This window comes from Sceloporus occidentalis, unplaced genomic scaffold (genome assembly GCF_023333645.1).
Source record: "Sceloporus occidentalis isolate IW3139 unplaced genomic scaffold, rSceOcc1.0.p SCAF_4, whole genome shotgun sequence".
NCBI lineage: Eukaryota > Metazoa > Chordata > Lepidosauria > Squamata > Phrynosomatidae > Sceloporus > Sceloporus occidentalis.
This window is the reverse complement of record NW_028316984.1, coordinates 84399473-84411651: the sequence shown is the minus strand read 5'-3', so window position 1 is coordinate 84411651 and position 12179 is coordinate 84399473. Positions and strand designations below refer to the sequence as shown.

At 46.0% G+C, this 12179-nt stretch overlaps 1 protein-coding gene and 1 long non-coding RNA gene across 6 annotated transcripts in view; both read right to left on the bottom strand.

Moving 5' to 3' along the window:
• The window catches only part of LOC149314201 (uncharacterized), a 303565-nt gene that overhangs the window by 225455 nt on the left and 65931 nt on the right, over positions 1–12179 (bottom strand). The gene's annotated exons all lie outside the window — the stretch shown is intronic.
• Positions 1–12179, bottom strand: part of DTX4 (deltex E3 ubiquitin ligase 4) — a 53614-nt gene that overhangs the window by 10041 nt on the left and 31394 nt on the right. For all 3 annotated transcript variants that reach the window (XM_089520647.1, XM_089520649.1, XM_089520650.1), the window contains exons 4-6: positions 9910–10071; positions 3167–3228; positions 1076–1228 (exon numbers count right to left, since the gene is read on the bottom strand). In XM_089520647.1, the coding sequence (XP_089376773.1) occupies positions 1076–1228; positions 3167–3228; positions 9910–10071 (377 nt within the window). The remainder of the gene's footprint in view (positions 1–1075; positions 1229–3166; positions 3229–9909; positions 10072–12179) is intronic.

Below are 12179 nucleotides of genomic sequence, written 5' to 3'. Positions count from 1 at the left end.
ATATAATGATATTAAAATGCCATCTGAAAAACAAAAACATGGCTGTAAATATGCAATGCAAAATACAACTAACGGTCAACCACAGAAGTAGATACATACACACTCATGTCCATAAAAGCAAGTTAACCAGACAAAATGATCTTGACTAGTTTCTATAAGATTCATAAGGAAGGAAGTACATGGGCCTCCTAAAAGAAGGAGTTTCAGAATCTATGGACTATTCCTAAAAAGGCCCTGTCCCATATGCCCTCCACCACAGTTCACACAGCAATGGAAGGTAAAGAATAGCCCCTCTGACAGAACTCGGTAGAATAGGAAGGGTCACACTGTATGGCTTCAGCTAATCTGGTACAGATAAGATGTGTTGGATTGTCTTCCAGAGCCTCTGTGGCCAATGTCCCATTCTGGCTGGATATTATGGAAACTACAATCCAACACAGCTTGAGTGCTAGGATGGAGAGATTAATAAAACAATTTTTCTGATTCTATCCTATAGAGTAGGGGTCCCCAACTATGCCCTCAAGAGCCCTTAGGGCTCCGCAGGCACTTCCCAGGTGCTCTGTGGCCACTCCAGGAAAATGAAAGAAATAAAAATTGAATTAAATTAAAGAATAAGAATATATTGTTAACTACACTCCCAAACACCATTAACGTGTAAAACATAGGGTAGGCCTCTTAGGGGCTCCACCATAGAAATAAGGGCTTCATGAGTCAAAAAGGTTGGGAACCTCTGCATATAAAGGTCTTGTTCACACAACCTTTTCGAGAACAGAGGCAATGTGACATGAAATTGTCTTTTCAAGTTTGGTATGGCCAAACATACTTATGGAAGTCCACCCAAACCAAAATGTTTGGAGGGATAGCACAGCGCATCCCAGGAAACCTTCTCAGTATGCCATGGCTAAAATTTCCAGAAAGTAATCTAACAGTGCCTCTTCTACATCATCAGCTTCTTGGTCAGTCAGTATTCTGGAGGAGCTGTTTATTCCCAAATAGAATTAATGATGTATTAGCATCCACTCAAAAGACTGCAGGTGTATCCTCCACCTCTGCCTTCTTCTCTACAGTAACACACCTTGTTCCCATTGTTGTACATGGCCACAAGGCAGTGGAGGTGATACATGTGGCCACACTTGGAGAGCTTGCCCACCAAATCTGGCTTGATGGCTGGCTGAGGTCCTTTGTAGCCTGAAGGGGCAGAGAGGCGTTCCATGCAGATGGTACAATCCTAAATGAAGGGAGGGGGTAGGAGATGAGAGGAGAAGAAAACAATGTTAAACAGAAGAGCAATGCACACAGATATTCAGAATGTTGCTCTGAAGGATGTCCAAGCCACAGTGGCTTGAGATCGAACCACCTTAAATGCCCTTCTTGGAAGAAATAGGATAAAAGTCTCTATAAAGTTCATCTCATATGATGCTGCCTCCTCCCACTTCAATTATTCTGTGTCATCTGCCATGCTGTCTCCCAGTGCTTGCAAAAGTTTCTTCTCACGCTCCTCCCCATATAGCATGGTGGGGAACCTTTTTTTTTTGTCCTGTGAGCCAAATTAATTCCAGGCAAGCATGTTAGGAGAGAGACACCAGCAGTGGAGCTTAGAAATGTAATTGCAAAAGCTAGCTTGCTAGCCAGCAGTATCTGGTGGCTCCAATGTCAGTGGAGAAGAGAATCTATTCTGGGTTTTACCTGAAACTTTAAAGGTGCAATCCACGGAGCTGAACCTATTTTGGAGATAGGGTTCAGTCCCTTGGATAGTGTCTTTAAAGTTCAGACTGAATTCAGAAACTCAATGACTTGGGAGACACCAGCAACTGCTGGCATTTCTATTACTTCTTTTTAAAAGTAATTCATAATGTTAATGGGTTGCTAAAATATTGCTTTCTTTTTAAGGAAAGCCACTTAAATGTACAAAAATAGCCAAACTTCCCCCAAATTCTGAAGTAAATGATACATATTATACTAAAACCTGACAATGTTAGTAGTTGCTATGTTATTTTTCAAACTAATGCTGTTGCCTTCTTGTTACCCTATTACTTCTAAGTTCCAGTTGGCAGTGGGCAGGACTAAATTCTAAAGGGGACACTAACATGTGGCTCACAGTTAATTGCCTAAGCCCCATTTGTTTAGATTGCCCCCACATACTGCAAACAGGCTTTTCTGAGGTTTCCACTGATACCTGTAGATAAGAGTATTTTTTTAAATGTCAGCATTGTGTGGAATGGTAGCGGGAAAGCCTTATCATGGATTAGAGACCAAAAGGTACCAGAAAAAAGGACAGCTGAATGGGCATTTTCTGCAGGCCTGAAGGGAAAGAGTTTCTTCATTCCTGGTATATAATGAAGCTGAAAAATGACCAAGAAAGTTGCCTTCTACCAGACCATACTATGTACTGTGCACTGAGAGCAAGTGACCTACTTTTCACTCTCCCTCATAGGTCTTTCCACAAAACTCCAACAAAGGTTCTCCTGGTTACCTCAACCTTACCTGCCCCTCCACTCAGTCTCACCTGTGCTATGATTCATCATTCACTAATTACTTGACAGTTCTGTTCTGTATAGATCACAAATCTAATAGACAGAAACTGCATTATTATTCTATTCTGGTTAATGCTCAATCCTCTGCCACTACTAGGTAAAGGTTCAATAATAACAGCAAGAGCAGTATTTACATTACAGTTGGCCCTTCTTATACACGGATTTTTTATACATGGATTTAAGCATACACGGATTGAAAATGTTCCAAAAAAGTATAAATTTACCTTGATTTTCCATTTTTTATAAGGGACACCATTTTGCTATGTCATTATATGTAATGGGACTTGAGCATACACGGATTTTGTTATACACGGATCTTGGAACCAAACCCCAGCGTATAACAAGGGTCCACTGTATACAGAATGTGAAATGCCCTTTACAAAAAAATAATAAATAAAAAATACCTGCACTAGGATAAACAGAGCCTGCTTCAAGAAAACCTGAAATCTTACACTAAGGCCCAACAGTAAAAAAAAATCTGTATTATACTGCCTGAACATGCAAAGGTATCTTGTAGCGCACTTTTGAGACTAAGTGAAAGGAAAGAACTGGTAGCAGGACTTTCATAGATTTGAACCTACTTCCTCAGATGCATGGCTTGAACATGGACATATATAAATAACTGGACTCACCTCATCAGGTGGATGGCGCACCTTCTGTAAGTATTTTTTCAAAACTTCTTCAGGGGTTTTACCTGGTCAGGGATAAGGAAAGGGGAGAATCAGCATGTTGGAGACATAATTTCCAGGTCCACCAAGAGATTAAAAGGCAGGGCAAGAAATGATGAATGTGGAGGTGGGGGGAGGGGAGGCTTCTAGTTTAGATGTGGGGAACCACTAGCCCAGCTTCCATAGCCCCTTACTTCAACTCCCTGAACTTTTAGTCAGCATTTAGTCATGCTGACTAAAAGTTCAGGGAGTTGAAGTCTGAAACATCTACGAGTCAAAGGTTCCCTTTTCGCTAGTATAAATTATTAGAGGTTGTTAGAGGTGCGCAAGTGCGGCCCAGGAGCCGCCTTCGGACTGCATCTTTTGCCATCTCCTCCGGATTCTACCGCCAGCGTTTTCCAGCCAGCGGACCAAGGGAGAAGCAGCAACACCTGGGGGAAGGCGGAGGGAGGAGCACGCCGGTGGCAGGGGCGTGTATAAAAGCCAGCTTGCTTGGTTCCCTCCTCCGTCCCACCCCCCTTGCCTCCAAGGACTGCTGACTGTGAGCTGTGTGTTTGCCGGGTGGCTTCCTGGGTTGTTAGAGGTGCGCAACTGCGCACCGGCCCAGGAGCCGCCTTCGGACTGCATCTTCGCAGCTGCGCATACATGTGACCGCGCGGGAGGCAGGAGAGGCGAACCCATGCTAGCATTAAGGCAGAGGATGATTGGTGTATCTTCCTTCTGCTATCACTGCTGTATTGTGGGGGGAGGAGGAGGGTATGGAAGTGGGAAGTGTTTTGGTTGGGGAGGCAGGGGGTAATTCCTCTGGTACAAGCGGGGCTCCTATTGGAGTAGTGTGGGGCAGGGGGAGGTATGGCGGTAGGAGAGTGGACTGGCGTTACAGGGGAAGGCGAGATCGATGCTTAATATCTATCTCTCCTTCCAGTCCCTCTCCTAACCAAAGAGATCTGAGGGTCATTCCAACCGTACCACAAACCCTGTCTCTGCTCCTGTGCAATGCCAGGTCCATTAAAAACAAGTCCCACATCATTTACGACCTGCTGGAGGATAACAACTGCGACCTGGCTTGCATTACTGAGACCTGGCTTGGGCCTGAAGGGGAAGCTGTGTGGGCTCAGGCCCTACCTGCCGGGTACTCAGTGAAGGACCAGACCAGGTTAGGTGGGGGGGGGGGGGGGTGCCTTGATCCATAAGAATACCTTGTCTCTATCCAGGAACCATGTCCGACAAACTTCCTATATTGAGTGTATTTACCTGACCCTGAAGGCCAGAGACAGCTTAGGGATTCCGTTGGTCTACCGGCCACCCCGTGCGCTAACAGACTCCCTTACCAAGCTGACACAGTTGGTCTCGGAGCTGGTGCTGAAGTCCCCCAGGCTTTTGGTCCTGGGGGACTTCAACATCCCCTTCGCGGCCAACCAAATTCCATCACATGTGGCTCGGGAGTTCATGGAAACCATGACAGCCATGGGCCTGTCACAATTGGTCATGGGGCCTACGCATTCTGCGGGTAATACACTTGATATGGTCTTTTGTACGGACATGGAAACTCCGTGGGCGGAAATAACTAATATTTCCGCCTTGTCATGGACAGATCATTTCCTGGTGGAGGCTAAAATCAAGACATCTACCCAGATCCCCCCTGGGGGTGGCGGACGTATTAGGATGGTCCACCCTCGAAGGCTGATGGAACCCAAAAGGTTCCAAGAAGCCCTAGAGGGGTATATGGTTGGAAATGACGGCGATTCTGTTGACACCCTGACCAACATCTGGGACACTGATCTCTCCAGAGTTATACACAGTATCGCTCCCAAGCGTCCTCTCAGGCCTGCTTCCCAAAAACAGCCCTGGTATACAGAAGATCTCCGGGCAAGGAAGCGGGTGCTGCGACGTCTAGAGCGTGACTGGCGTAGACACCAGCGCTTACCGGACAAGGCTCTCCTGGACCTCCTGTTGGAGGACTATGAAGAGGCGATAGATGCAGCTAAGAATTCGTTCTTTGCTGCACGTATTGCGTCCGCGGAGTTGCGTCCAGCAGAGCTGTTCAGGGTAGTGAGGGAGCTTACTCAGCTCCCCCCTGCCCCGAACCCTATTTCAGAACCATCTAAGGCCTGCTGTGACCAATTTAACAACTTCTTCGCGGATAAAATCTCTCGGATAAGGGCTGATCTTGATGCTAGTATTAGTGCAGATACCAGAGTAGAGGTCTCCAGATCGTCCGTGGACTCGATTGTACTGGATCATTTTGAGTCTGTTAGTACCGAGGATGTGGACAAGATCCTTAGAAGTGTTAGGAAGACAACCTGCTCCCTCGATCCCTGTCCCTCATGGCTAGCGGCTCAGGGGGGGACGGTAGTAACTTCTATGTTACACCGTATAATTAATACAGTACATCATTGAGGGATGGGCAATTTCCATCTAGCTTAAAATTGGCCACAGTAAAACCTTTGCTGAAAAAGCCCTCCCTCGACCCCCTGATGCATAACAATTATCGGCCAGTATCGCTATTGCCATTTTTAGGGAAGGTGATCGAGAGGGCGGTTGCAATCCAGCTTCAATCGATCTTGGATGAGACGGATTATCTTGACCCATTTCAAACCGGCTTTCGGGCGGGCTACAGGGTTGAGACTGCCATGGTCTCCTTGGTCGATGATCTCCGTCTGGGCATGGACAGGGGTAGCGTGTCCCTGTTAGTGCTCTTGGACATCTTGGCGGCTTTCAATACCATTGACCATGGTATCCTTCTGGAACGCCTGAGAGAGTTGGGAATCGGGGGCACTGCACTCCAGTGGTTCTGTTCCTACCTCTCGGGAAGGTTCCAGATTGTGCAGCTGGGGGACGTGTGCTCCGATAAGAGGGCCCTTACTTCCGGTGTCCCTCAAGGAGCCATTCTGTCCCCAATGCTTTTTAACATCTACATGAAACCGCTGGGAGAGATCATCCGGAGACATGGGGCGCGGGGTTATCAGTACGCTGATGACACCCAAATAATTTTCTCTATGTCTCCCATTGACTCAGTGACCAGGGATGGCATCTCTCCTCTCGTTGCCTGTCTGGAGTCGGTAATGGGCTGGATGAGGGAAAACAGACTCAGTTTGAATCCAGAGAAAATGGAAGTGCTTGTGATAGGTTCTCCAGGCCCGGGGATGGCGGTGTTTCCACCTGTCCTGAACGGGATCACGCTTCCTGTGAAGGACTCTGTTCGCAGTCTGGAGGTGCTCCTTGACTCGTCGCTCCACCTTACACCACAGGTGGATGCGACGGTCAGGAGCACATGTTATCAGCTTCAGTTGATACGCCAGCTGCGTCCCTACCTGGGCCAGAGGGACCTTGAAACGGTAGTACATGCCCTGGTAACCTCTCGTTTGGATTTCTGCAATGCGCTCTGCATGGGACAACCCTTGTACCTTACCCGGAAGCTGCAATTGGTGCAAAATATGGCGGCAAGACTGGTCACTGGTACTTCCAGGACCAGTCATATAACACCGGTCCTTAAAGACCTCCATTGGCTGCCTATTCGCTTCCGGGCGCAATACAAGGTGTTGGTTATTACCTATAAAGCCCTAAATGGCTTGGGCCCAGGGTACTTGGAGGACCGCCTCTCTCCATACAATCCGCCTCGCACACTCAGGTCAGCCGGGAAGCAATTGTTAAGGGTTCCAGAGGCTAGGTATGCCATCACTACTCAGAGGGCCTTTTCTATCTCTGCCCCCAAGCTCTGGAACTCGCTTCCCGGCGAGCTCCGCTCGGCCGCCTCGCTGGACCAGTTCAAGAAGGGGCTGAAGACACACTTGTTCCAGCAGGCATACCCCTGACCCCTGAAGTACTCCCCCCTCCCCTCTCAGCAGCATTGGAAGCTGGCTTGAGATTTTTTGGGTGACGATGTAATTGTGTTTTATCTTGTTATCGATTTTAACTGTATGTGGATGTTTTTAACTATGTTGTTAAACCGCCTTGATCCTTGGAAAGGCGGTATATAAATAAAATTTTATTATTATTATTATTATTATTATTATTATTATTATTTAATATTTTGTTTGACATCCTTGTTTATTTTTATGATATCACTGCTTCTATCGTATTATTGCTGTTTTGATTGTACTGTTGTTGTCTGGCATTTTATTGTATTTTACAATTGGTTGTAGCTTCAATGGTGTGTGAGGATTAACAGGGTGGGACAGAAGTGCTCTATCTGCATTCCCCCCCACCCATATATAAACATATAAATAACCAGGACTTTGAATTGTGCCTGGAAACAGACCTTTAGCCAGAGAAGCTGTCATATCAAAGAAATCACCCCCCACCCCCCATAACTAGTAACTAACTACTGACAGATAGTCCAGGTGCAACATTATTGACCAGCTAAAGTTTTTAAACATTTAGCAAAGGCAGCCCCACATAGGTAATTATACAGTAGTCCAAATGGATGCAACTAAGGCACATGTCAACATGCTCAGATCAGACATTTCCAGGTAGCATGCTTCAGATGGCATCATGGCAGCAGATGTAGATTTTGACCCAGCAGCAGTTGCTGCCTGTTACGACATCAGCAGGGACCTGCTGTGAGTTAACAGCTGTACTAGCAGACTGCTATGAGTTAACAGCTGTACTAGCAGACTCAGTACTGGAGATGTAACCTCCCCATGACCAAACAGCAGCAGTTACCCACATAAACAAATACAAAATACAGCACTGTATGATGGTCCAACAGCAGCTGGAATAGGAGCAGTGAATAAGGAAAACAGCACTTCTCTGAAATGGTACTGCCTTTGAAGTGCAATTGAAACAGCCTAGGCAGGCACTATAGTCTAGGTTCTCTCGATGCAAAAGTATATTGGAAATAACAGTTCAATATGAGATGCAAGAGCAGCCTGTGTGTGCATGGTTCACCATATCTGACCTTGAGCTACTGGACTGAGAAGAGAAGATGGAAGAGTAGCCTCTGCCACCAGCAGAACCACAGCACACATTTTGAAGCACATTCATAATCTTTTATAGGTTCATACCCAAGGGGACCTCCTGACACAAACTTCCCAAAAGAATGCCCTCCTCTTCCCCTCCCATGTCAGCTTTCAAAGATAAATTACCTTCCTTCTGCTTGGTTGCCAACTGCTGCAAGCCCCACTTGCCTACTTTCCCTGGTGCAGTTCTCTAAAGGGTGGTTCTATGTGTCTCTCTTTATGCAAATCCATACTTTCCAAAGAGAAATGCATGTTTGCACACATTGGGAGGGGGGGCACTTTGGGTGTGACTTTTGTTAAATTATGTCCCCAAATATATAATTTTTAGAAATTGGAGGAGGCAGTGTCCAGCAGGCTTTGAGGGAGAGCTTCAGGAGCTGCAAAAGCGAGGTTCAGGATAAGTAACACTGATTTCTCCTTCTAAAGACTTCTAACTACCTAGAATGCCTCTGTTTTGCTAAAATAACTCCCCCACTCCATAAAACTCTTATATTGTTTTAAAGAGGAGAGTGCAGCAGTTGTCGTGGTGGCTGGGAGATATAGGGAATTATTCTTTGTACTACATGGCTCTATCTATGGCTTTTACCTCAATCACACCTGCCCCATGTCTTGCTAGTTTCCAATAACCAGTATTCTCCATGGACTACCATAAGGTTCATGCCTGGTTCAATCTCCACAGCAAGCCATACCCATTTCAGCAGCCAGCTAAAATTATTGTTCAGGGAAGCAAAGCTTATAAAAGGTAGAACTTCTTTTCTAAAAGACCACAGTACTCCCATTTTAACAAAACACCTATGGACTTCAATGTTACATCCTATGTAGTACTCATAGGAATCCTTATGTAGCTCATGGGAATCCTTATGTAGTCAAATCAGCACTACCCATACACAAAAAGAAGACATCTGCAGACTTAAGAGTATCCCAATTTTACAGAAATTCAAAAAAAATGTTGTGGGGAGTTGGTAGTGAAACTGCTCAGGCTTCTGGCATCTCCTACTACCAGGCTCAACGGATGTGTGGATTATTATCTGTCAAGCAGAAGTGAAATATTGTAAAAAATGGATAATTACAAAAGGGAAGAGAACTATACCAGACCAGTAGTATAGTACAGGCTATGGCTGGGTTGCGAAATTATGAGGGGGTGGAGAATGTGTTTAAGTCAACAGCAGGGAACATGTGTTAGGTAATGCAACAGATGGGAATCATCCAGGAGAAATTTGTGGAAGAACACTGGTTGGATATCTGCCATTGTCTCTGGCTATCAACGGATGCAGCCGCATACTGGTATGAACAGAAAAGTAGGAGTGGGGAGGAAACAGTAAAATCAGTCTTTTTCAAACAATAACTGGACAAAGAGGTAAAGCAGACCATGAAACAAATAGAGAGAAATGTAAAAAAGAAAAGCCTATTAGCTATTATCTACAAACACAGGAATGTCTCGTGTGATCCACAGAGCCAAAAGCCATCACAGGATTTTTGAGCAGACAAGTTTTTGGTTACCACAAGCCATAGTTTGGCATGATGTTATTTTCTGCAATTCACCTGCTTTCTGCTTCTGTGATTCTGCAATCTGTGAAGACTGATATGCGAGCGGCTGATAATGTTGATAAGGGCTGATAAAAATTATAAGGGCTGATATAAAAAAAAGACATTGTAGAGTTTCTGTCATGCCCTTTTGCCGCACTCAAGTAGTATGCTTCTAGAAATGCTGGAGAGAGGTGCAGGAGAAACATTTCCTATTCTCACCTTTCTTGGCCTGCTTCTTGGTGGTCTTGCGGCAAGTACTGGAGATCCCAGGGATAGGTTTGATTTCACTCTTGCTGACTGGAGGGGGATGCAGAACCAGCTTTGGAGGTCGAGTGAGGCAAACAGGCAGCCCTGCGGCACTCATGAGGATCCCTGTGATTCCTGAGTGGAATTAGGAGGAAGGTCATTTGAGATACCAATCCCTCAAACCCAAACAGAAGTCCCAAATACTACATGTCTATAATGGACAGCCTTCCTTCTTCATCCATGTGCCTCATGTCAAAATTCTCATTAACAGACACCCTCACGCACACCTGATCCTGCAGACAAAATCCTCCAACTGATTTTGTCTGCAGGACTTCATAGACTTTTCACATGTGGAGGCCTGAAGCCTGGGACTACAGTTCAACTGCAGGAGTTTTCCCTTTCAGCCGCTTACAAAATGCCACAAAGTAAAGGGCAAACCACAAAGGAAAGCCAAGTCACCCCTCCTCAATCTGGAATGCTCTAGTTGTGTTGGACTACAATAGCCATGTTGTTTTGGGGATAATGGAAGTTGCAGCCCAACACATAAAGAGGGCATCAAGTTGGGGAGGTTGACCTAAACAACTGTTATTCCACACAAACATACACACACAGTCAAACTTTAAAAATGTGTATAATGATTATTCATCTTTTTTTTAACATAGATAACAATCAACAGGGGGGCTTGAACTACAGTGAGAACATACACTGTGATAGCAATGTACAGAAGCCTTTCCCCAAACTAACTGTAGCGAAAAGACAGATTAGCCTGGTATAGGATGCAGGCTGGGGAAGGTTGAAAATTCTGTTGTGGCAGTTGGAATTTCAGGCCCGTTACAAACGGGCACTTTAGTACGCGCAGAGTGCGTACTAGGGTTAGAAAGGGGCGGTGCTTCTGCACCCCCCTAAGCCTAGTGCACGCTCCGCACGCACAAAATGGCGGTGGCCGTTCCACAAGGCCGCCGCCATGAGGACGTCACGACCGCACCACCTCTATATGGGGCGGCGCGGACGTGACGTCCTCTCTCCGCGCTAGGGCGCTTTGTGCGCCCTTAGCGCGGAGCAGGAAGGAGCTCCGTTTCGGAGCTCCTTCCTGGTTTGGTCCACTGGGCGCAGCCTTCACACGGCTGCAACCCAGCAGACCAAAGGAGAAAGGGGCCAAGCGGCCCCTTTCTCCTCCTCCCCGCCGCCGTGGGGAGTCCTTGGGGCTTGAAGCCTCAAGGACACCCCTTTCCAGGCTGCGGGGAAGTGGCGTTTTGCCGCTTCCCCACAGCCTGAAAAGCGGCAGATCGGGGCCTCAGCGGCTGCCGTTCTAGCCACTGAGGCCCCGATACATCGGGGAAAGGGGCAGGTACAGCCCGCCCCAAATGGGTGGTCTGTAACCCGCCTCAGTTAGGATTTAAACTCCAGAGAGAGAGAGGGTTCTGCTGAGTCCAGAGAAGGACATAGGTTTTGTTAGTTCCAGAGGGAACTGTGGTTAAAGTCTAGAGTGAGGGACTTTTAACGAAATAGTTATTCCAAGTGAAGGAGTTAATATAGTTAGCCTGAGTGGCAATACTATTTGCTTGTGGGCTAGGAATATAAGCAGGAAAGGACAGTGTGAGTGTCCTTTAAAATTAGTAATGTTGGCCCCATACAGACAGGCCAAAATAAAGCTGCTTCGGGTCACTTTGGAGGTATGCTCTTTAAATTATGCATGCCTCCTAAGAGTCCAGAAGCTGCACCAAAGCTGCGTGGCTTTGGTGCGGCTTCTGGCCTCTTAGAATGCAAACCTCCAAAGTGACCCGAAGCAGCTTTATTTTGGCCTGTCTGTATGGGGCCATTGGTACTCTGTGGACTGTTGAAGATTTGTAATAAAGTTAACATTCAAAAAGTCATTTTTCCAACTATACTAAATAACACAAGTGCCTGAGCTAATAACTATTTATTTTGAAACTATTCGAGTAATATCTGTTTGAAACACCTGTTCAATAAAGTTTTGATTCTATTTTAATTAAAAGTTTGTCTGCAGTGTGAATCACACCCACGTTACCATCATCATTAATATATAGTAATTTGAAACAGAGCGTTTATTAAGGGGCCTACCTTAGTTTGGGGACCCACCACCACTTAATATTGTGGTGACAGTCATATTAAGGAGTGTACCGTTCACCTCATGTCACATAAATCTGGTGGCAGTGGTGGAATACAAAACCCATAGGGATGTGACATTAGAAAGTTAGTTGGGTGAGTTTGGAGGCATAATT